The sequence below is a fragment of the Anser cygnoides genome, chromosome 4 (assembly GCF_040182565.1).
Source record: "Anser cygnoides isolate HZ-2024a breed goose chromosome 4, Taihu_goose_T2T_genome, whole genome shotgun sequence".
Lineage (NCBI taxonomy): Eukaryota > Metazoa > Chordata > Aves > Anseriformes > Anatidae > Anser > Anser cygnoides.
The window spans coordinates 75,780,113-75,804,568 of record NC_089876.1 but is presented as its reverse complement, the minus strand read 5'-3'; the positions used below and the strand labels follow the sequence as shown (position 1 = coordinate 75,804,568).

Below are 24,456 nucleotides of genomic sequence, written 5' to 3'. Positions count from 1 at the left end.
AATGGACACAAGCTTTACTGACCAAAGGCTGGCACAGCCAGGAATGCATAGGACCTTTTCAAAACAGGACAACTGTCTGGGCAGGAACACTTAAAACGTCTAGTTTTCAAATTCCCTTCTAATTCTAACAGCAAGTACAGATTTAACCTGACAATCATATCTCTGCACTTAGCTGCATACAAAGATTTTTGCTTGTTCTTCTCCAGACTGATAAACAGCTAGTAATTTATAGCTACTGAAGAGATTGATTGACAAACCTCAAGCTTTCAGAGGTACCTGAAAGCGGGAAAAGAGCCTTAACCACAGAACAAACATTGTGAGAAGAACCAAACAGGGCACTGAGAAATAAACGAAAACAAAACAAGAACTCTGAATCTCGATTTCAAGCCATGTTTCGCAGAGGTTTGGTTCACTGTTGGAGCTCTGGACTCTGGCAGAGGTGAAGATCCACTGCTAGGTGCTGGAGTTAACTCCAGTCTTGTCAATAGCCTGCCACTTGTAACAACTGGTTTCTGAAGGACATCTGCATTGACACTCCAAAACCCTTGGGTCAAATGGTCCAGGAAAAAATCCCACTTGTCTAGGAAAGAAAAAGGATACCTTTTCACGTTGTTTCCTCTAGTTGCTCTGTCAGCACTTCTTCCTACTGTGTAAAATAAGGCATAGGCTCACAAAGCTCCCATCTGGACAGAGCTGGGCTACTCACTGCAAGGCAGCTACCCATTTCCGGGGGCTAAACTATATCAAGAGACAGTTAACATACAATAAATTATTGGGCAGTGCTGTTTTCCCAACTAAACTCTTACCCAGGTGATGTTCTCTGCAAGTCTCCCCAACAGAGGATGGAGGAAGCAACAACCTGTGATCATTTCTACTGTGATCCACACGATTTAGAAGGCATCCACGTGTCTATTCTACATTCACATCCACACTGAAAGTTGATATTTGTATCTTCTAATAAAATTAGTCTTCTAGAGCAAGAGAAGGGGCTCAATAATTTTTGCAAACAGACTCGGATTTAAGACTTCAGGACGTCTGCACTCAGCAAACAGGCATATGTCACTGTTGTCCCACGCACGAGTAGTATTGTGCTCAGTGCCATCAATGGAGAGTATTTCATTTTTTAGACCATAGCCAAATTTGAACTTCTAAACCACACTTAATTCCTCTTTGGATCAAACTTTACTGCTGCCTCTTGCACTTTATACTCCGTAAGTCCCCCAAGCAGAGCATTCTTCTCCAGTCCAATTAGGATTCCGCTTTCAACCCTTTCTGTAAAGTTTGCTGTGCTCCCTTTTTCTCCCCAACTGTGCCAGCAGCAAGGATGACCATAGATGGAGCACGTTTGGCAGCTGACGTGACCCAGATGCTGAATCTGGAGCCATCTTCCCAGCTGCAGTAGCTGGGCTCACATCCGACTCCTCAGCTGTTGACTGTCAAGCTGCTTCCAAGCTGTGCCAGGCATCCCTCTCAAAGCTTTGATGCAAGTGGGGCAAACGCTCTAAATCTGTGAGGCCTGCTGACAAAAAGGATAAGGAAGACTAAAGGTTTTAAAAGCAGGCCGTGAGGGAAACCAAACGCCTCTGTTTCCTTCTTTTTTATCCTCATTTTTTTTTCCACAATCTGGTTTTCCCCTATTAATAAAAAAAATCAGGATATGCTGAGTGGTGAGAGCAGAAATAAACTACCACGTTCTAGTCTATGTACTGACCAGCCAGGAGATCATCCTTCAACAGTCAGCACTACGTGCAACGGAAGGTGGCTCGTGCACTTCTACGTGGATTGGCAAGCACAGTAAGGGCTATGAAATATTGTTTATCGAGGGAAACATGAGACAGACTATTCCTTCATGTCATTATCCACTCTTTAAGCCTCCTAGACATCTTTAAACTGTCCAAGTTTCAGTAATTTATATACAAATCAGGAGTGACTATTTAATAGCCTGTTTCTGACCGATTCAAATGTACTTCATGATCTTGAACCCAACAAGAGACTTCCACCTATTCCATGCCTCCTCACTGAGGAACAAAACAACAGGATTACCTGGATTCAGTGGCCTCAGCCAATTACCACTATGCATTCTGATCTAGATTTAGGGGGGAGAATGGGAAGTTTTGGTCTTTTATCTCATCTCTGCTCATCCTGGCACAGTATTCCACACACTGACAGATTAAACTCCCTACCCAACAGCTGAGAACCTCCATGTGGCCTATTTGCTATGGAGAAAAGGTCTCTTCTGAAATAGCAAGCTAACCTTACAAATGCCTCTTTCAGGTTTCTTATATATGTATACACACGCATATAATTACTGTATCTGAGAGGAAAGCACAATTTTAGAGAAAGCTTATTTTTCTGAAATATCACATTTAGTAGTGAAAACTATTTTGCACATTCGTTACTAAATAGCCTATGTCTTGCTTTAAACCAAAGCCTTGCAAAGTAAAAAAGTACCAATGTCCAATGTCAAGCTAATTCTGCCCAAATGTTTTTGTAAAAAAAGAAAAAAAAAAGGTATTTTTTTAAGATGCAAGAGTAAACTCATGTTCTTGTTTTTAATTCCTACTAAAAATAGTTCTGAAGCTAACTTTATCCTGCATCATTTGAAATTCACTAAACTGAATAACAGGTGCTCAGAATCTTCTAGTGAAACAGACTTTAGATGCAAGAAGTGAACCACATTTTAGGAAAATCAATGTAATTCAGCGATGTGTGAAAAAAAAAAAAAAGATTGTCTGCCATATCTTTTCTTTCTTTTAACCCTCTTCTTTCTAGACAAGTGACTTGTCAAGACAAGTGACTCAAAATCAGAAAATCAGGAATGAAGATCCAGGATCCAATAAAACAACAAATTTTATTCTCTTTTCAGAAAATTCTTGTGTGCTCGCATGCCATGAAGTTAACATCTGTCAGCCTCTTTTTCCCTATATGCAATCAGAATTGGATGTTGGGGGAGGGAGGAAGAGTCAACTGAGAGTTGACTTATTGCTCATAACTTAGAGTCAACTGAGAGTTGACTTGATTACTCATCATTTCTTTAATTAAAAAAATACATATATGCACTCAGTTCACAGGTCCAAAAGACACGAAGTAAAAGGCCACTACCACGCAGTTGAACTGGAACTCCAACCTTCGTGCCCACCTGGCTCCGCAGTATTTGGAGAAAAGGCACACTTCCCAGCACCCCTACCAAGAACAAATCCAGGCTTTGCTAAGCCCCAAGGAAAAAGTTGCAAAACAGAAGGTGCCTGCCACACCTATCTGTTTACACAGCACAGACTCCAATTTCAATCCTCCAAAGTACTCAACTACAGTAGTAGTGTAGTGCACGAAAAATGACACTTAAAATAAAGTGCCAGTAAGTAAAGCCAATTTATAGGACTCTAGAAAGCATACGGAAGCTTTCACAAGCTTCCTAGCCTAAACAAAACAAAATAAATCTATTTACTAAGCTCTTCAGAATAGGAACCACCTCTTCAGTACGTTTCTACAGCATCTAGCAAAAGGAGGCCCTTGACCAGTAATTGTAAATGCCAGAAAATCCCAACACGAATCATGAGTTCTGCTTTTAAACGCTGGCATTGGGACCATTTTGTGCAAGTGACAGCCTGCCACCGCAGGATTATTATTTTTATTTTAAATGATACGACATTCAAAAAGACTGTTCAAGGTACTGTTTATACGTACAGATTAGCACTGCACTTAAGGAAAATCCTAACAAAATGACTTGCTGCCTTTCCACCACCACATTGCCAGAGTGAAAAGAGACTGCCACCCAGCGGGCTACAACCAAGTACATCAACTGCAAGCCACAGTGTTCAATAAAGAATTGTTGAAAATTTTATTTTTAAGAAAGTGTGGTTATTTTTTGGATTTTTCCCGTTAATATAATGTCTTTGAATACATAAATTCACTTGTCATTCTGTCTTGCACCTGAAAAATCAATGTCTGCATGAAGGCACTGTACATATAAAGCTTTTCAGAATTACTAGAAAAAATAATCTACCAAATCAAGCTTTCAGCAGAGAAATAGTTAACTAGTGCAATCACTCTTCAGAGGTGGGTTATGTTCTAAACGCAGCTTGCGCCATCCTTGGGAAGGTTTAAACAGAATTCACCTGTAGTTTGGCAATGCTGAATACAAAGATAGTTTAACACCTCTCGAGATTTGGAGTTCATTTGTATTTGTAAAATCCTTCTCCAGTCTTCTTACCCAGCTTCTTCTCTTCCACCAGTTTATCCACAAGTGGGCTGGGTGCAAAAAGAGGATTGTTGGGCTCTAGCGCGTGCCATCCTGGTGGGAGAAAAGAAGTGGATGAACGAAAAATATTCCTGTTTATATGTGAAGAAATTCAAGTAGAAAGAACTTCCAAGTTTCACTTCTACCTGTGAAAGACACGGTCAGCTAGAACAAAGTAGCACTACCCAACAGCGCTGGCTAAAAGCAGAAGTGACTTCACTGAAGATCTTGTTTTGAAAGCGATATACTGCCTAGAGAATTTACGCTGCTCATTCAAAACAAGACAGCAACCATCAACAAGCTGTCACCAATCGCATCTCCTTTTGCTATCATACTGACATTTACCCACTAACTGACTGAAGTGAAAGGGAGATGGGACACCTGCATCTTTTAAACTATTTATTGGTTCCCTATTAACTGAGGATGGAAACACGTCAGGCAAAAAAACAGTTGGGAGTCTCAACTTTTGTTGCTTTTTATAAGAATATCTTACCTCCATTACTCTTCCCACAGACTCTTTTTTAATTATACAAAGTCCCATTGACGTTATTAATATTTTCCACGGGAACTTGATGTAGTAAGCACAACAACCACTGTTAGGTCCCCATCAATAATAAGCACAACAACCACGGTTAAGTCCCCATCAATAAGACGGAATGCAAGCATACAGTACAATTGCTGCGCTCAGATAGTACGCTGAGCTGCGTTCTCATTCCTTTCTCCTCTACAGTTAAAAGGCCTGGGCCATAAACATGCAGTTTAAGCTAATTAGGAGTCAGATTTTCCTTACAACATTCATCTACAATTTATCTAAAAAGGGCAAAAAAGAAAAAGAAAATAAGCATGCAGTACCATCTATAATGTATTTACTGGTATCCAACCCAACATAGTCCAGGAGTTCAAATGGACCCATGGGATAGCCAGCCCCGAGCTTCATAGCAACATCAATATCTTCCTTTGATGCATCTCCTAGAGAAAAGATTGACAGTTTGATGAACAGAGAAGATTCTGCTTCTGCTTGGCACCACTTATAAATAATTAACAGGGTGTTATTTCACACTGGTGCAGCTCTTCACAAAAATCTCTGCACGTTTCAGAACCACAAAACCTGGAGTCAGCATACACAAAAATAGATGCTGGAATATAAAGTTGAATCCCTCACACACACGAAAAAAAAAAAAAAAAACCTACAGGCCTGCTTTCCATTTTCTCATCTTCCTCTTGCATTTCAATACAGATTACCATGTTTTTGATGAAACCACAGCTACTATGCTCAACCTAACAGAAAGACTAGAGGAAGAATCAGTCATGAAGAATCAAGAGCTTCTTTTAGAGGCAGCTGAATGTTGTAAGTAAGGAGAGGGCTCAATTTCAATTTTGTGGTATCAGCAACACCTTTGGGATCAGGCACAGGACAGAGCTGCCCTTACTCCAATGCAGTCAGAAGGCAAGGTCTAATACTGGACACAACAACTACTTTTGACAGCAGCTCCTGAGGTCAGGGATACAGCCAAGTAAGCTGACAGGCAGCATACTCCATCGTGCTGTATCAGTTCATGCTTTAGCAAACGCAGTTTTCTGTTGAGATGCCAGCCTTTTGCACCTGCAAATTCCCACCTGTTTCTCCTGCTACAGGAGCCAGCGATAGCCAGCAGATGGACAAGGCAGGAATGGGGGGAGTGGTAGCAGCCGATTCACATGCGTAATTTCAACAACTTTCACCAGAGGATAGCCATCAGCTATCAGAGATGGCAGAGAGGACTGACCTGAAGAGACTGTGCAGGTATAGTAAAATTATTGATTTCCAAGATTATTAAAGAAAATCATAATGATTTGTAACTTCTAGTTCAGTCTGTTCCTATAAAAATAGGAATCCAGCATTGCAATTGTCACAGCTAATCTTCACCTTGTTCTTTCGCTGTGAATGTCTATTTTATACTGTCATGAAAACAGATGCACTGCTTATTTTTACCACATATTTTGATAAAGGCAGTGTACTTCTTTGCAGATCTTATTAAAAAAGAAAAGATGAAGTTAACAAGTACCTGTTGTGTTTTTTTTAAGCATGCTCCATGCTCAATTCAGGCTATCCAGAATCTTAGAGGATCAAAGCCAATGCAAATTATGCACCCAAAATAAGACAATCTTAGAAATGATTTCTCAGCAATTTCCCGTAAAGGCAACAACTTGAATAATAGTCTTGTATGAAATAATAGAATCATTTAGGTTGGAGAAGACCCTCAAGAGATCATCAAGTCCAACCATCAAACTCACCTACCAAGTCCCATCACTAAATGATGTCCCTTACTGCCACATCCACAGGTAATAATTTTCTTATATTACGGAATGGCTTGGGTCAGAAGGGACCTCAAAGAAGTCCCTTACTTGGTCCAGTCCCAGCCATAGGCAAGAACACCTCCCAGCAGACCAGGTTGCCCAGGGCCCCATTCAGCCTGGTCTTGAACACCTCCAGGGATGGGGCATCCACAGCCGGCCTTCTGGGCTGCAAGTGCACACTGCTGGCTCGTGTCACGTACCTCTTTTGTTCTTTAAAGCTAACAACTCTTTTTTTTTTTTTTCCTTTTTTAGTTTTTTAAAAACTTCTTTTATTTTTGAGCAACTGGGAAAATTAGACTTACTTAATTCCAAGATAAGTTCCCCACATTCAAATAAACATAAGCCTTCAACTCATTCAAAGCTGTTGCAGGCGTACTTACTTTTCCTATCGACAGACTCAATCCATTTTGTCAGAATTGGCACTTTGCTACCTGACAGCATAGAACGGGCAATACAGACCATCATACGCTAATATTTCCAACGTGCCTCTGTTTAAATTACTGTTGATATACTACAGGTATTTTGGCTATGTAAAAGTATGGAAGTCCTTACCCACTTAACCCACAGAGACTTTGCGTAAGTAAAGACTGGAGGACTGACCAATAAAATGGTATTTCAGTGCTTGTGGTTGCCAGGGAAGAGACCCAAATTCCTTACTAGTGTGGCTGACAATCTGGTTCGAGTGTCTACTCTAAGAATTAATGCAAAAGATGTGATAAAAATTTAACATGATTCAATAAAAAGTATGAATCAGAAGACAACCATCAGTCTTTTCAAAACATAGATCAGGTTTTTACATCAATGTCTTCAGAGTTAAAAATTCATAAATAGACTTTAAGAAGTTTGGAAATATCATACTGCTGAACAAAATACAAACAGAATAAAGATGAAATCAAAATACTGTTTTGCCTAGGCAGGGAGCCCTCAATTTTAACATACAATCTCAGTGACTGTTTTCTTCTACATTTAATTAAAAGTTCTCTCATCTCCTGAAAAATATATAATGACAGACGTCACTCACCAAAGACACCCCTTTTACACACATTACAACACCCATACACTATTTAAAACTGTGACTTTTTCTAAAAGAATAATGTCCCTTTGCATTCAAACCTTTGTTTTTCAAGTCACTCTAATCTGCTCTTTTCTCTGTTTGAGATGTAATTAGGTACATCTGTTGATAGATAAACATGCAGTGTTGGTTTATATTTGTTTCTGGAGATCAAACCATCCCTTCCAAGTGCTATAAAACAGATTTTTAATATTTAAAGCATACTTGGTGGAATCCTGATAATGCGATGCTTTCATCTGTAAAAAGTGGTGCTTTCAAAAACAAAATGTTTCAAATGACATTCTTAAGTTGCATGCAGCTACAAGCAGAACACTTGAAATAAAAGTGATTATACTCAAAATTTCCTCTTTAACCACTCAGGTTATTGGCTTGTTTCCTTTTCAAAACAATTATCAATGCTTTCAAAGTTGTATGGTTCTTTAGGAACTCCCGATTACTTCCACCTGCCCTCAGCATCAACATCAAAAAGACCAAAACTAAGATGGAAGGTCCTAAGGAAGGTATGTTTTAAAAAGGACTTGGAAGAGGAGCAGGAGGTTTTACAGAGCAAAGGCTGAGCCCAAATCACTTGTATGCCAGTACTGTAATATGATACTGAGTACTGTAGCTTATTCTGCCTGAAAATTGGTGTTTTATTTCACAAGCCCAGCGTATGGAACCTCAGGAGAACTTTCCTAATGGTCCCCCATGACGTGATTTTCAGGCATTTTCATAACACTCTTGGGCTGCAGAGAAGAGGGTTCCTGATCAGCTGGCAGAGGCTATTTTTACAACGGTACTACACTCACCTTTCCAAACCAGAAACATTTTCCACCAGCAGGAATTTCCCACACAGGTAATCAGTAACTTCCGACTCTGCACACCCTGGCATTTCAAAGGGAAGACAAGCTCTTTCCAGCTACACAGACTGGTTCATGCCTGATGTGCACTACCCACTTCCAGCCTTTAAGGCGTGAGAGTTTTAAGGGAATCACAACACCTTTCTGAATGGACATAACACTTAGCAGCACAGTATGTCGGCATCCCCTGAAGTCAATAACCCAGCAAGTACCTCTCTCAAAAAGTCGAACAGCTTCCATCATATACGGCACCAAGAGACGGTTTACAATAAACCCAGGAGTATCCTATGAAAATTAACAAAAGAAACAAAAAGGGATTCTAAATAAACATTTACAACTACTACACTCAGATGATACATAAATTAAACAAGTGGATGAAGACACTTATTCAATCATCAACTTCTGGTGTGCTCTGAACTGTATTTTTCATCTGATTTATCTGCTTGCTATTCAAACACAAAAGATGAGTTTCACAAACCAGGCATGGCACATAAACATTCATCATGACTGAGAGCAATTAAGACTACTACAAGTCCAACTCATTAATCTTAAAACGATGGAATGTGGTCCATTGGAAAACGCCTTTTCTTTAGCAAAATTCTGCTGACACAATTTCCTGAAGGATATGAAGAGTTTTTCCGTGTGTGTGTTGTTCACTACTGGAATTCCTGGCTCAACATTCTACCTCTCCCCCACTGCTCACTGCTAAAGCAAGCTTTAATCAAAAATACAAAGAAAAGAGAAACAGCTTTGCAAATAAAGTATTATTTCAAATATTGCTACAACTGTTTCAGATCTTTATTGATCCGTTCCATTTCATCTCAGTATTTAAACCAGCGAATTTCAAGCAAACAATTGCAATTTCTTCTGCAAACAGGAACAGGAAAAAAAAATTCAAACATGGAGCCTGACCATTATTTCTGCATTACCCTCTATCCAAGCTGATTTCTAAACAATATTTAATCGTATATTTGCCACGTTCCACCCTGGAAAACTGTGACAGAAACAGGAAAAAGAAGTCACCTAAGGCCACACAGCAATGTAGCAGCACAGCCAAAATCTGAGTGCAGCATTCAGATGCTGAATTACTGGTAACCACCAGATCGCAGGCCCTTCTTTTTATGACCAAATGTCTCCTGGGGGTTGTGAAACTTTAGGCAATAGCTTGTACAAAGCTTCCCAGACCACAGCTTAATGAATTTGGAAAAAGGGTGCTTAGGACACGGGGCGTTCCTCTGGAAAAAAAACAAAACTGCAAAGCAATGAAGATTAATATGGGTGTAGTTACTGCCGTCTTAAGAGAATCTTGTGATGAGCACACACCATGGAGGATGCATCCAACAGCTTCACGGTACAAGAGGCAGCAGTCTTGCCTCTAACATAGCTAAAGACAAGCTCCTGTGTAAGCTTTCCAGCACAGGACTGGAAAAGGAAAAATAGAGGGGTATGCTCTGACACTTGTAAGTTTTGCTGCTTTTCAGATGTCTAGAGTCCCTATACTTAGAGGAATTTGTGGTAAATGTGGGCATTTTCTTTGTCAAAATGTTTTTAATATGGAAGTGAATCTGCAAAAAAAATTGTCTGGAAATTCCTGAAATGCTCTTATAATCTCCTCAAAACCACTTTCTTAAAATTAAGTTTTCAAGGAAAACAAGTTTTCTGGACACTGTACAATCCAAACTGTACTCACCTTACAACTGACAGGACTTTTTCCTACCGCTTTACTGAAATCCATAAGTGACTCAAAAGTCTTTTGGCTAGTCATTGGAGTCTTGATGACCTGGAAAACAGGAAGGAAGGGAGAGATAAGCACATTTCTGAGCAGAATTTCCCAACACAGTGATGATTAAACCAAATTTCAGAACACTTACAGAAATTCGTACGACATTTGTTGTGAAAAAAAAATAAAAAACCAAAGAGTAGATATATATATAACAAACACAGAAATCTATTTTAAAGATAAGTATAGCGTTTTACGTGTTCTCGTTATGTTTCCTTGAGATACCTTCCCACTTAGCCATTGTGATAGGTAAAAAGGACTATCTTTTTAGAATCCTATGTAGAGATAATAGTGTAACAGACCAGCTTTAAAAGCCACATAGTTTCTGCTGTCTTGGGAAACACGTTGGCACTACTCTAGAAAACCATATTATAAAATTAATAAACCATATTAAACCTGATATAAGGGATGAAACATCTATTCTGTGCCCAATGTAAACATGAGACAGATACATAATTCTAAAGAAAATTTAAAAGCTTTCAGATATGCAACAGCCTCTTAGCTTTTTGGTATATTCCCACGTTGATTTTCTTCACAAATGAGTCTTTTTCTTTTGTCACATGTAGTATTTTCTAGACTTCACTGGAGTTGGGATGCAGTATGTTATTTATTACACTATATTTGTTCTTTATTAGCGACCTACCCCCCACCATACACAGAATGACTTGCAGAAGCTGAACTGGTTGCGGTATTTGTGTTGAAACTGGCCTTCATGTGTGGTAACTGAAAGCTGCTACGTGTAAGCAGTTAAAGCTGACCTCTTTATTCATACAATTTTAAGTCACTCAGATTTCCATGCCCCAGACATCCTAATAATTGATGATAAGGCCAACACAAAAAAAAAAAACACAGTTAGGACTGAGGAGAAGGCTTGTTTTTCGGCAGAAAGAAGAGTGGTTTTTTAACTTCGTTATTAGATAAAAATATCCAAGATATTTATGTAAGACTGTGACAGTTTCAGGAATGAGTTTTTAGTACACATTTGAGAATTTTTAAACACTATCACCGGTCTTTTGAATTATTAGAGAACAAGTCCCCTCATAGCTATGCTCTTCTGAGCACGAGATCAACAGTCTATGGAAATCGCAGATAAGATTCGAAGTTACTGAAGAGTTGTGACAGGTATGGAGGACAGCTTCCATGACAGATGACCGGCAATTTCAGTAATATCTTTTACAGTTAGGGCAGTTCCCTTGATTTTTCACCCCATTATTTCAAACTTAAACAACTGTTTTACATAGAGGATGCTATACAGTGTTCTTCAATGCCAGTCCTGATTTAGAGCAGTAGATCTGAAACGAAAGCAAACCCTTAAAAAGTGTATTTATTTATTAATTAATAATAAGCCCAGCTTTTGTGTTCTAAAGACCTTCAAATACTGCTCATCAAGTGGAGTGACTTTGGGCAAGGACATTCATAAGTCAGGTGAAAAAAACACCAATTACAATGTTGACCAGAGCAGTCATAAAGGGGTTGCTCTGTTTTGTCTTTTTTACAAATACTGATAGATATCTTCAGTATTTTTCAAACCTCATAGAAGTTTAGTTCAGATATCTAAAGTCTATCATTTCTTTTAGGCACAGAACATTTCAACCTCACAAATGAATTACTGGAGACAAGTAGTTCTTAGTACAGAAACCAATAAAGCCTGTGTCAGCTTAAGGAACTATGCTAAGATTTCTGTTATCTCTGACACCACCTATAAAATTTCTCCCTTTCCTCCTTACATTTCCCCAGACCATTTAATCACAATACATAGGATGTGATATTAAACTAAAACATTTCACGTGAGTACAGAAGTTAGGGAAAGGGAATTTGCGAGTGTTTGAGTCCTTGTCAGATGACTGTACTCTGAATCACATTTGTCCATTTCAGCTAAAAGGCTCAAATTTTTTTTGGGGGGGATACAGTCAAAGACACAGAGCAAGGAAGTGAATGGTATGTATTTTAACGTGAAACAAGCGAAACTGTCCAATCAAGCGAAATTCAGGAGTTCCAAAGTATGGCACAACTTATTCAAAGTATTTGTCACCAAAGCAATACTAGAATTAATCACTTATGGGACAGAGGAAAAAGATTTACAGCATTTAAGTGCATGAAGTACATGAAATTTTGTGGCAGGCTGGCCAAAATGCAACGTTCCTTTTCACTTAAGATCTTGTAAGTTCTAGCCGATCGAGATTAGGTGTAACAATCACACGCTCTCCAGACATGCACATTCTTTTGTAGTTTAGCTCATCTCCCGTTCTATTGCACAGCCATCTTAAGGTGCCCTTTTTCTTTTTTCCTTTTTTTGGGGGGGAGTGGGAGGAGAACGGGCAGAGGAAGAAAGCCCTGGCAGTTGTACTGCAATGATGTCTTTAGTTTGGAGACTCAGACCCTTATATCAGATTATTTCTTATTCTGCTCTGTATTTCAATATTATTAGAAGGTACAAGATGTAGCCAAGGAGAGTGTACTTAGAAAAACTTCTGAAGCCTTAGTAAAGGCTACTCTTTACATATTTCCCAACCTTTAAGGACCTCTAATGTTAACGTTAAGACACGTAACTTCAACCCTTCCAGACAAATCATCTGGAAGACTGAATAAACATGACTGACTTTGTGTCTCAAAAGTCACAAGGCAGTACGAGTCCATCTGCACATCGCTTCCTATCAAGCCCACACTGTTAATAATCAAATTCCTCTGTCAGTCATTGGATGATTTTGTTTAGGCTGCCAATAGTTCGTATTAATCAGCTAGCCTGCGGGACTGAAACAATCACTATAAAGGGCACGTCTGCTGGCAGCTCACCAGAGAACTTTGGAGCCTGGAGGCAGGAGTTACCTCTGTGGTCAACCTGCCCCTCGACAGCCTGCACCACCCCCTCATCACCAGAGGTAGCTCGTTCTGCATCAGAGGAGCTGCAAACTCAGACCAACCCTTTCATCAGACTGAATTCTCGATGATAACAACCGCACTGCTGTTATTACTAAGTGGTTATTATTAAGGTGTTGTAAGACTCTTACCTCCACGAGCTTCATCATAGGCACGGGATTGAAGAAATGGAGGCCACCGAATCGGTCCTGCCTGGTGGTGGAGTTAGCCAACTGTGTGATCTGCAAGGACGAGGTGTTGCTTGCAAATATTGTATGCCTGGAAAAAGAAACATATGGACTGTACTATCTTTCTGACAGTAGGAGATTGGTGCACCACGCAGAAATAGACATCCACTGGCTAGCCATCCACAGAACTCTTAGAAATATCCCTGCAGATCATCACCTTCCTTTTGCTGAGGTATAAATAAAGCAATGATGGAATAACCAGAGGAAGAGCTGTGTGAGTTTCTGACTCCCGAGAATGCATGCTGAATACTGTATCAGGTCAAAGAAGAAAGATTCTCTAAGCAGAACATTTTTGTTACAGCCCCAAATCTATTCCAACTAATTCCTTCAGCAATCCTGAAAATCAAATGGAATTTTTTTTTACACATCTATGGAAACCCAATCACGTGTCATGTCAAGTATGTATTTTGGAGCTCAAAAAAAAAAATTTAATTTTTTTTTATAATGATCAATGGCAGACATAGTAAGTAAACTTTGTACCAGAGCAAAGAGGTGATGAGAAAAAGAAGAAGGGACACTGCAAAGGTTACACAAAATCACACAATTTTCAAGGCATAGTTTGAAGACCTTGTCAGAGACATAAAACACATTTACTAATTCCAATTTGTAATGATTTTTTTCAGAGACATCTCAGAGCCTCAACAGCCCTGCCATATTGACATCACACAGAAAACTTAAATGACTTTTTCTTCAAACCACAAAATGAAAAACTAAATTCAAACTGAAACCCTACCTTCCATTCTGGACTGTATCTACCTACCTTTCAAGAAGTTATCCTACTGGACTTGTCAAATGTTAATCTAGATTGGTATTTTGCTTTTATTTCACTACGATATAACTGAGCTTCCAAACAGAGCTCTCAGAAGTTACATCTAAGTCATGGGGACACCTTATAGAAGCATTAGAAGAAAACATTACAGGAAAAAAACAAACAAACGCACCAATTTCTTTTTTTTTTTTTTTTTTGTTTTCTCGGTTTTGAAAACTTGTTAAGGAGAAGGAAACAAAATATCCTGAGAATTCCTGCTTATATTTCTTATAAATGTTCTTTTGTTTTCCCCCTACCATAAAGTGGGCCTTACATTGTTATTAGACAGGGTACTAAAAATAGCATTTCACACTTCATAGCTTTGACCTTGCAAGGTCAATGAATCCAAAGGACACTTACCTTCCCTGAAAATCTGTCACTGTATAGAAATAATTCAAATATTCATTAAAAAAAAAAAGCTTTGTGAACCCACGTGTAAAACAGCAATTCTCAGAGAATAATGGTCTTAGAGCAAGAGATTTTACTTCAGCATCACTTCTGCAGGTAAATCCTATAAACTCTCACAATTTAAAGCTTTGGTAAAAAAAAAAAAAAAAAAAGCATTACATTTGTGTTGTGTACAAGGGCATATTATTTACACTTTCTGCTCTGACCAACCAATTGATTTAAACTGAGTTTAAAATAGACTTGACATGCCTCTGTGACATAGAGTACATTATCTATGTTTCAGGTGACAGCACAGTCTGAAGGCTTTTAAAAGCAGCGATAGGAGGGAAGCCCTAATGATGATTTTCCAGCCATCAGTGTGCTTTCACTTGGTGCCATCTAGCGGGACTCAGGAAGAAATAAAAGCAAAGTCAAACACAACAGAAACATACCGTTTCGGTAAGACTTTTACAGTCCAGCTTTTTAAGCAGTGAACATTGAAGAAAACCTCTTTTATAGCGCTTTTATAACACACTGCTTCTGAACACCCTGAACTGTCCCAAAACACTGGCCTGGTCCTGGCTGAGTTTCCATTTCTAAAGATAGATCCTAAACCAAGAGATGTTGATAGGCATTCCCACCAGCCAGAGATTAATAGAAGGCAAGAGCTCTTAGGAAAGCAGACACTCCAAAATTCTTTTGACATCATTATCATCCTTCTTGGAAAGTGCTGCATTGTTTAAATGCCCCTAAGATCATAAAAAATGCAGAGGTATTATAAAAAAAAACCCTAGCCTGACCTTTTTCAGAACAGGAGCACGAGGACTGATTCAACACAGGAAAAGGAAAACAGAAGTGGGTAGCAATGCTTTATCACCCATTCTGAAGATGACAACCATACAACGTAGTAACAACTACTATATGAGAGAGATGAGTATAACACACCTGGAGGTGTGTTATATATACACTATACTTTGCACTTTTGCAAAGCACTGCTAAGAACAAAAAACAGGATGTGTTCAGACTGATGTCCTAAGACCAAGCAATGGCCGTCACTGTTTTACCTGCTCAGTTACCCAGGTGAGGAATACCCCAAGTTCTCAGTGCCCTCTGGGGCTGCCAACCTCTCCTTGTTCACTGCATTTTCTCTGAAAACTTAAGAGAAATTTGCTCTCCACCCAACCACCAAATAAAACTTGTCTCACTAAGGAACAGCTTTCTCATCCCCCCCCATTTACAGATCCCCTTTCAGAGGAATGATGGTTCCTACATGGAAAAGAAGGAATAGGAAATAAGCTCATTGTGGGCTATTTTTTTCATGAAATGCTTTGGCTTTGTTCTGTCACCAGGTTTATGTTCGTTGGAGAGGTCATCACAGAACAAATATGTGAGAGGGGCATGTAGTGTTGCACCTGAGGAAACAAATGAAACCCAGGATACAACATAAAAGAAGAAATATGCATAAGTACAGTTTATGTTCCAAAGCCGGGATTAATCATCTTGTCTGATCAACTGTAACACACAGCCCCTTACATTTCAGTCAGCTATCAGCTAACTGGGTAAGTTATCAGGGTAAGTTATTACCAGGGTAAGTCTGAAGATTTGAATTAGTAAAAGCCCTTCCTCCTCAGGAGGCTGGTCTTTCATACTCACTGCCTGTAACACACAGACCAAAGTGCCACCAAAGCCCAAGGCCCCACAGAATTAAAACTTTTCCCAGGACTCAAAGCTCTCCCTAAACAAATCTTGCCTTTGTTACGTATCAGCTGCAAGACCCACGCTGAACTGATGCAACAGTGAGTTAGCTCAGGTAGTAATTCTACTGCATTTTGAAACATCTAATGTAGTGAAGGCTGCACGGCACCTGTGCTGACAGGCACAGCCTTCCCTCCCATCACAGAGCCACACAGGGGCAGCAAAGCCTCCTGCTTCATTCGAAGCACAAAAACCCACCGACTAGACAGTTCTGCCTTTCCCCACAGTACTCACATGATAGGCAAATCTGGATATTCCCCACATAGTTACAAACTACCATTTGCATCTAATAGCTAGTAGTTTAAACGCTCGGCTACTGAGCTTCACTATTTCACGAGCTTTTCTTTCTTTTCACCTAGACCTTCCATACTGCAACTGGTATTCTTCACCATTCGCTACCCTCTTCTTCAACCCATACATCTGTGTGTTTATCACCATCTCCAATTCTCCTCTTAAAAAGAAAGGCTCCTGGTCTAATGTCATTTTTCCCAACCCTGCAGAGTCACGCTTTAGGCAGCATGAAGGAGCATACCTGAACCTTTACTTACCCCTACCTTTAACGCTCTGTAATGTAAAACTTGTTGTTTTGAGGCAGCTATATGTATAAACCACTCAGTCTTAGTAAAAAACAGCCTCAGGTGTTCCAAATGCATGTAGTATTACATGAGGCTCCAAGTCCCTACTTTTCCTTGTGCCTTTTCCAAGTGTTTAGTTTTCCCTGCTCGCTGGCTGTAGATGGTTTGCCATTTCGTACACTATAGTTTGCTCATTAGCTTTCTCTGTTAAAAACAGAGACAGACTCAGGCAACCGGTGGGCTGTTTTCACAGAATTAGGATAACCTAACCACGATGAGGTATCCTGGTAATTGCCAAAGGCAGCTACTTACTTTTCTTTGCCTGTGAGACTAAGGCTAACAGCAAGCTACCCTGTCCTCAATGCAAGGCTCCTTGCGATCATTTATCGTTCTCAGAAACGCCAATCAATTCTGAACACTAACCATATGAGGCAGCCTGAAAACCTCCCCAGGCTGAAGTCAATTAATGATAACATCTTTCCTCCCTTGACATTATATTCAAGCTGCAGCCTGCTTAGTTCTTAGTTAAACAATCAGGAACACCTCTTAGCCAATACCCCCAGATTCACTTGTACTAGTTAGAAGTTCAATCTGTGAGCAGTCAAGGTCTTGTGATTCTGAGTCATCCATTACAAGGATCAGGCTCCTGAGACTGCATGCTCAGCTTAACAGCATTTTGAGTTTTGGATATAACTGAACAGTAACTTCGAACAGTTATCAAATATAGGTCAAGGCAAGTTCCACAGACTGTAAGTAACTGAGTGTGTGGTAAGAAAAGACGCACACTACTACCTCAAACATAGTAACTGACAATGATCTATTTCCAAAATCTTGCAATATACAAGTTTATCTCGCTTAAGCTGACTATGACTTGCAGCTTAGAAGCTGAAACTTCTGAAAATTTGTTCGTGCTAGGCACACTAAAACCAGATATTTCATCATTCCAATTCCCTATTTAACTACGGGAATGCATGTTAACCATACCCGATCTGTACCAGAATAAGCTTATTCTACAGCTGTGCATTTACACTTAGATTTGACTTGGAAAAAGCAGGCTTTGAACTTGTTGAGTAGATGGACAAACCTCCTCTTCTCTAATCGTACCATGAAGCACATCAAATAATGCAATGCAACAAGCAAATAAAACAGATGAATGTACCTGAATGTGTTTGTAACACATGTACCTGGCAGGACAAGTATCCATACCACGTGACAGTCTGGAGCAAGTCTAAGGAGAAAACCTCCTGTTTTTAAGAAAAACAGCTAAGAAAATGCAGAATTAATGGTGCAAGGAAAAAAAAAAGTAAAGGTGCAAGTTTCAAAATGAAAGAGAAGAAATACACATACTCTGGAGCAAATTTATCCAGCCTCTTGAAGAGTTCATTTTTAATTTCCTGGTTCTCCACAATGGCTTCTATCACCAGATCCGTGCTGTGGACCACTGCTACAGCATCTGTGCTTGTTGTGAGGTTCTTTAAGGTCTTCTCAATAAATTCTGCACCAGCCTGAAACATCACAAGAATTTGCAACAATGATTTCATTTCTTTGTACATGAAAACCCACATATGTGCTGTAACGTATTTTTGAGCCCCCCAAACCTCAGGATTAATTATTTGGCACCATTTTGCATTTACCATTTGTTTCAAAAAGTCACCAAGCTATTTAAATCTTTATCTAGAGACCGAAGGAACAAAAATCAGGGAAGACATCCATCCTCCAGCCTCCCTGAATCACGAAAAGAAAATCCAAGCTCTTCATCGTACTGAAAAAAAATCTATTTTTTAAGCCAGTATATTAGTATGCTCTGTAACACATAACTGCAAAACAACATCAGAACTCCAGTACAGGAATTTTATTATCCTAAGTTCTCCTAATGGCACGAATAAAAAGATGCCAACCTCAGGCTTATCCGCAAACTTCTTCTTTGTCACTCTCTTCAAACTCTCTTCAATTCCCTTTGTAGACTTCTTGAGGATTTCATCTGACTGGTCTACCAACACCACCGTGTGACCACTGGCTGCTGCAATCTGAAAGTTAAAATAAGATTCAACATCGAGATCATAAACAAGCAGACTGATGTGGGTTGGGGCAGACAATTGACCAGAATTATGGAAAAGAGAGCTAAAGGACCTAGAATCAAGAATTATGCACTTTACTAGGAAAAAAAAATCATTAAAACGTTCAAATATTTGGGGTGGTGGAGAAGGGAGAAAGGACTCAACTTGAGAGAAAAGGAAAGAGAAATGCCTTTTTCCCCCGAGCTGTCTGCAGAACCGCGCTTGGAGGCAGCTGGATTCTGCAGCTCTGACAAGTGAAAGAACATCTGTCTTGCAAAGAGGAAGTGGCTTAGCTGTGAGCCTTGGATCTTCTAAGCAAAAAGGGCTGTGGAGACCAAAAGTGGAACGCTGGCAGGGTGCACAGGTGCCGTAAGGGATGGCTGGCCCTGTGTTCCTGGGGCGTAACGTAACACAACTCTGCTGTTTGACCACGAGCGTGTCCCTGGAACAACAGGAAGGTGACAGTGGAACTGGGAGCAGAAATGAGGCATTCGCCCCAGCAGGGCTCTGTGCAGACCCAAACTGCTAGCAAACTCTCCTTCCTACATATTCGGTACAAACTGGCTCAGCTACAGACAGCACTGTTGGGTTGTCTTGGTGGTTGGTACAGTTATATTCAAACATACAGCATCACTTTCTTATGCTGCAAGAGCCTATTAAAAAACAGCTTTCCATTATCTGTTACTTTGCTATTCATTAATTTACAATTCTCTTGTTAGCTAGCAACAGTCTATCTTCATTTTCAGAACTCCTGAACAAAGTTGTAATATAATAACTGCAGAAAATAACAGACGTTGAAACATGTTTCCAATTTTTTTTTTTTTTTTGTGAGTGACACCTTAGGGGCTCACCTTCTGCAAACTTTCACTTTACATCTAACTCGCACCTGGAGTTTAAAGAACCTCCTGTGCCCACAAGACCTACTCCAACAAAGCTAGCTGAAATGAAAAACACAGACCTCCTGAAGAAAAGCGTGGCACTATTCTCATTCGAGTTTCCTCACTAATCATCAAATAAAGAAACGCCAGACTGGTTTTAGACAGAAGCACTGCAGCATTAACAAGGTGTCAGCCTGCAGCTGGACATTTCTTCATCCATTTTTTTTAATTATTTCCATTACGGCCATTTCATAAAATCAATTGTATCATAAGAAATTTTTAAATTAAGATTGGACTTCCATTTCTAATACTTCATCTGCTGCTATAATTTGCAACGGCAAAGCAAGATACTCTACTCTTCAGAAAAAAAATCATTACCAAGCACGTTCATAAGACATGCATCAGTGATTATCCATTTACAATTATACCAGAACATCACTGAGCAGTTGGCAAAGAATCATAGAAAAATTAAGATCTCCCTTCTTCCAGTTCATTCTTAACACATGTATGTTTACAGGAAAGAAGAAAAATGGCAAGAAATCACATCATCTCCTTGCAATTCAAACGCACACTGGCACAGACTCTTCGATCCAGTATCTTTATGAAAATTACATATGAAACACAAGAGTGCTGGGGAGTCAGTTAAAGCTTCTCTCACACTGACATGCTGTTCATGTGGCAGAATGAGAAATTGTAATCTCCTGGCTTTCAGCCATACACTGGTTAGCTTCTCCTGACAGTATGAGAAAGAAGAAAGATGATTTCTTAAGTGTTCAAAGCAGGAGGAAAATCTTCACTACTAGGGTGCAGAGGAGACCTTGATCTGTCATAATCGCCTCTGCTTTGGGATAATTCTGGATTGATAAATCAGAGGCAGATGGTCAGCAAAACAATCCTTGGTCCTTAACAGTGGTAGAACATTACAACTCCTGTTACTGCCAAATACCACACGTGTTTCTCTTGATAAACTTCTCCCTAAAACATGCAATCTAACAGAATCTAACTTACTCTACAGAATTATAACCTTTGCATACTGTGCATGCTCCTCGAGCATGCGAACAGCTTTCTTCAAAGTTGTTATTTGAAGATTCCTTCAGTGGAAATCTCAAATTCTAGTGTCAAGGTGCGGAAAAGTGTTTGTTACCAGACAAGTTAATAAACAACTACCTTATTCCTTAGCAAAAAAAAAAAAAAAAAAAAAAAACCAGCCCCTGTATGCCTCCTGCTAGAAATTTGCCAAGAACATGAAAAATCTTCACTTCTGAGAAGGTCATCCGTCATCCATTAAGTCAATAAAAAGGAGCATTGCTATTTGTGTACTCCAACTCCCTACTGGTTTCCACTTGGGGAAAGCAGTGCCAACCTGGAAGATGCTGGATGCTCCAGTTACTGTTTGTAAAGTACCCAGGTACCTTTGACAACAAGCTCTGTCTGTGAATGAAGTAAATATCTAAATCTTAAATCACTGGCAAGACTGTTCAGTCACAAAGCAATCAGGTTAAAGATGAACTTGAAAGCCAAAGGCCAGAGATTAAACACTGGGAAAATAAGCGCTATTTAAATATTAACCTCTCCATAATTCTATAGATGACTGACAGCCTAATGTTCATTTTAGCTGCTATATGGTATTTAAATAACAGGTAATAATGTCACTTGATCCGCTCCCTTGGCAAGATAGAAGAAGCTTCTTTCTTAGCCCTACATTTTCCAAATATTTATTATACACTGTCTGGTTTTATAAATAGCCCACACACTGTCATAAGAACCATCCTAAATAATTTAGAACATTAACCTCGGTTCCTCTTGCCTACCTGTCTGACCTGAAGATCTGTGGTTTAACAAGAGAAAAGTTTTAAAGTTGAGCAACTGGACAGCAGCGGCGCAGCAGTGGTTTCTACTCTGAAACAATAAAACCGAAGATTGCAGAAGTCTGCTAACACAGCAGATCAGATGTGCCCCTTCACATGCAGCCCCAAATCCTTGTCCTGAGGGTAAGATGCACATGTGCTGCCCACCCTAGGTCACCTGTGTGCCTCGTATGCTGTACGCTGAGCGGGAGAGCTCTAAGCTCCTGCAGGCGTACCTGTCCGGATGCTTTGTGGAACGAGGCTGTCAGACGTGGTATTGTTTGTGTGCCCCTCCGGTGCAAGAATAGATGCTATTCCTAACACCGATACATGCTGAAATAGGCATAGCATGAAATCATTTGAGTGCAAACCGCAGTATATTCAGACAAGTGATTCGAGGCCCTGCGTGTCCAGAGAAGGGCTACGAAGCTGGTGAAGGGCCTGGGACACAAGTCCTGTGAGGAGCGGCTGAGGGAACTGGGGTTGTTTAGTCTGGAGATGAGGAGGCTCAGGGAGACCTTACTGCTCTCTACAGCTGCCTGAAAGGAAGGTGTGGGGAGCTGGGGGTCGGCCTCTTCTCACAAGTAACTAGCGATAGGACTAGAGGGAATGGCCTCGAGTTGCACCAGGGAGGTTCAGGTTGGAAATGAGGAGACATTTCTTCTCAGAAAGAGCAGTCAGGCATTGGGACGGGTTGCCCAAGGAGGCGGTGGAGTCACCGTCCCTGGGAGTGTTCAAGGCTGGACGAGGTGCTTAGGGACAGGGTTTAGTGGGTGACAGTGGCAGTAAGGTGATGGTTGGACCATCTGATCTCGAAGGCCTTTTCCAACCCTAACGATTCCGTGATTCTGTGACCAGCCCTGAGAGAACACCCGAGGGGAAACCCGCGGGGCCGAGCCAGCAGCGGGCAGGCAGCATGAGGCGCCTCCCCAGCGAGCAGGGATTCACCCCTTTCCCTTCTCTCCTCTCCCCCTCGCTCTCTTCGGGCAGGCCCGGGGGGTCGGACCAGGCTCGGACTCGGTGAAACCCGCACACGGGAACCAGCGCACGGCGGGGCCGCGAGGAACGGCGGAGGCCACGGCGCCCCCCTGCTCCCCAACATGGCGCCCCCCCCCCCCCGACCCGCTCCCCGTCATGGCGGCGGCGCCGCCCCCGCTCCCGCTCGGCTCCCGCCCCGGCCGCGCTCACCTGGGCGATGCCGGCGCCCATGAGCCCGCCGCCGATGACGGTGACATGCTTGACGATCAGCTTCTTGGCGGCCGCCGTGGCGGCGGCGGCGGCGGCGGACGAGGAGGAGGCGGCTCGCACGAAGCGTCGGGTGGCGAAAGCCATGGCGGAGGCGGGCAGCGAGCAGCGCGGAGCCTGCGGCCGCTCGGCGGCGGGGCCGGGCCGGGCCGGGCGGGGCGAGCGCCGCGCTCCGCCCCGGGGAGCCGGGGCCGGCTGAGGGAGAGGCGCCCGGCGGGGGCTATCTGTCCTTCGGTCGGTTTTGCTCCTCGGCCGCTTGAGGGCTGCTGTGTCCCCAAGGTCAACCCGATAAAGGCGCGGCCGGGCGCGTTTAGAGCGCCCTGGGAGCGAGGGGCTGGCTTCGTGTGGAGGCTGCTTAGGTGTCTGTCCTTCACAGCAGGGGGACGCCGTGCTTCCCTCCAACTGGTCGCATCGCAGCAGGTTATTTTCCTCAAAATCAGGCCTGCTGTGCAAGGTGTCATCAGTGTACTTCCGAACTAGATGGAAATTCAGTTTTCAAGCCTGCACGAACTATAGAAATCCCCCCAAATGTATCCCTTCCTTCACAAATACTAACGAGTAAATCGTATCAGACACTGCCTGCCATCATTTTCCATCTAATTCCTCCAAAACCAGAACGACCAGCACTTCCAGTCAGCACCAGCTGACAACACCGCAACTGTAGCACATTTCACTTGAGTCAGCATGGAGGTAACCATTAAGCAACTTGTTTTCTTCAAAAGAGCTGAAGTACTTTCGTATCTGTGCACTTCGAGTACAAAGTGCAGCACAGAAAATTTTCTCATTAAGCCTCATCTGGCTTTAGTCAGGAACAGTAGCAGGCCGCTGGGAACAGCTTCACCCAAGCAAGCAGACTCAAAGTCACCGTTCCCTGCATATACAAATGACCGAGTGGGTAATTAACACCGCCCCCTAAAACACAGCTCTGTGCCAAACTACCTGCAGCATAACTCCAGGTTTAAAACCCAGGACTTCCACAGAGAGCAGTCAACCCTCCGTGCTGAGCTCTCCAAGCACACCAGGCAGGTGCTCCAACCCATTTCTCTCCAACAAGCACTTCGCTTATGGCCCACTCATCCCTTCCCCATCTGCATTCAAGGGCCTCCTGCCTCTCCTTGCACCCCTCAGGCCCCAGCACCTCTGACTCCTCTACACCGGGGGTCCACCAAAACTACACCTCAACTCCTCAACTCTGCCTGCACTTCTGTTCCTTCCCACCTTGGACCATGCATCTCCTCTTAGCACCTCCTCCCTTTTACCTTCTTCATCTCCACACCTCTCTCCTCCTTTTATTCTTTCAGAGTAACAGGGTTTGTAAAACTGCATTGAGAGAACGAAGAGAGAATTACTTGCTCGTAACATGCCAGGTGTTATATTTTCCCAGTTTTACGCTCCCACTACTTCCTTGATTCCTCATCTGAAACTTTCTGTAACATCATCTCACTCAAAAGCTTTCTGTTTTACATAACATGTAAAATACCAAATATCGCAAGCTTAGCCAACAAATGGAATTCATTAAAATAACTACGTAAAGC

At 41.5% G+C, this 24,456-nt stretch overlaps 1 protein-coding gene across 1 annotated transcript; it reads right to left on the bottom strand.

Annotated features, from left to right (window-relative positions):
* Nucleotides 1-3,814: 3,814 nt before the first annotated feature.
* On the bottom strand, nucleotides 3,815-23,088 carry HADH (hydroxyacyl-CoA dehydrogenase). Its single transcript, XM_066996418.1, has 8 exons — nucleotides 22,865-23,088; nucleotides 18,793-18,921; nucleotides 18,242-18,399; nucleotides 13,274-13,400; nucleotides 10,176-10,265; nucleotides 8,698-8,770; nucleotides 5,090-5,206; nucleotides 3,815-4,291 (listed from the first exon to the last, which is right to left on the bottom strand). The coding sequence occupies exons 1-8, from the start codon at nucleotides 23,006-23,008 to the stop codon at nucleotides 4,173-4,175; spliced, it is 957 nt and encodes a 318-aa protein (XP_066852519.1). The 5' UTR covers nucleotides 23,009-23,088; the 3' UTR covers nucleotides 3,815-4,172.
* Between the last annotated feature and the right edge of the window lie 1,368 nt (nucleotides 23,089-24,456).

Coding starts and splice junctions, on each gene's coding strand:
- HADH (XM_066996418.1), bottom strand. CDS start 23,008: ATGGCTTTCGCCACCCGACGCTTCGTGCGAGCCGCCTCCTCCTCGTCC. Junction 18,922..22,864: donor TGGGCGCCGGCATCGCCCAG/GTGAGCGCGGCC, acceptor TTTAACTTTCAG/ATTGCAGCAGCCAGTGGTCA. Junction 13,401..18,241: donor CTGGATAAATTTGCTCCAGA/GTATGTGTATTT, acceptor TTCTTTTTCCAG/GCATACAATATTTGCAAGCA.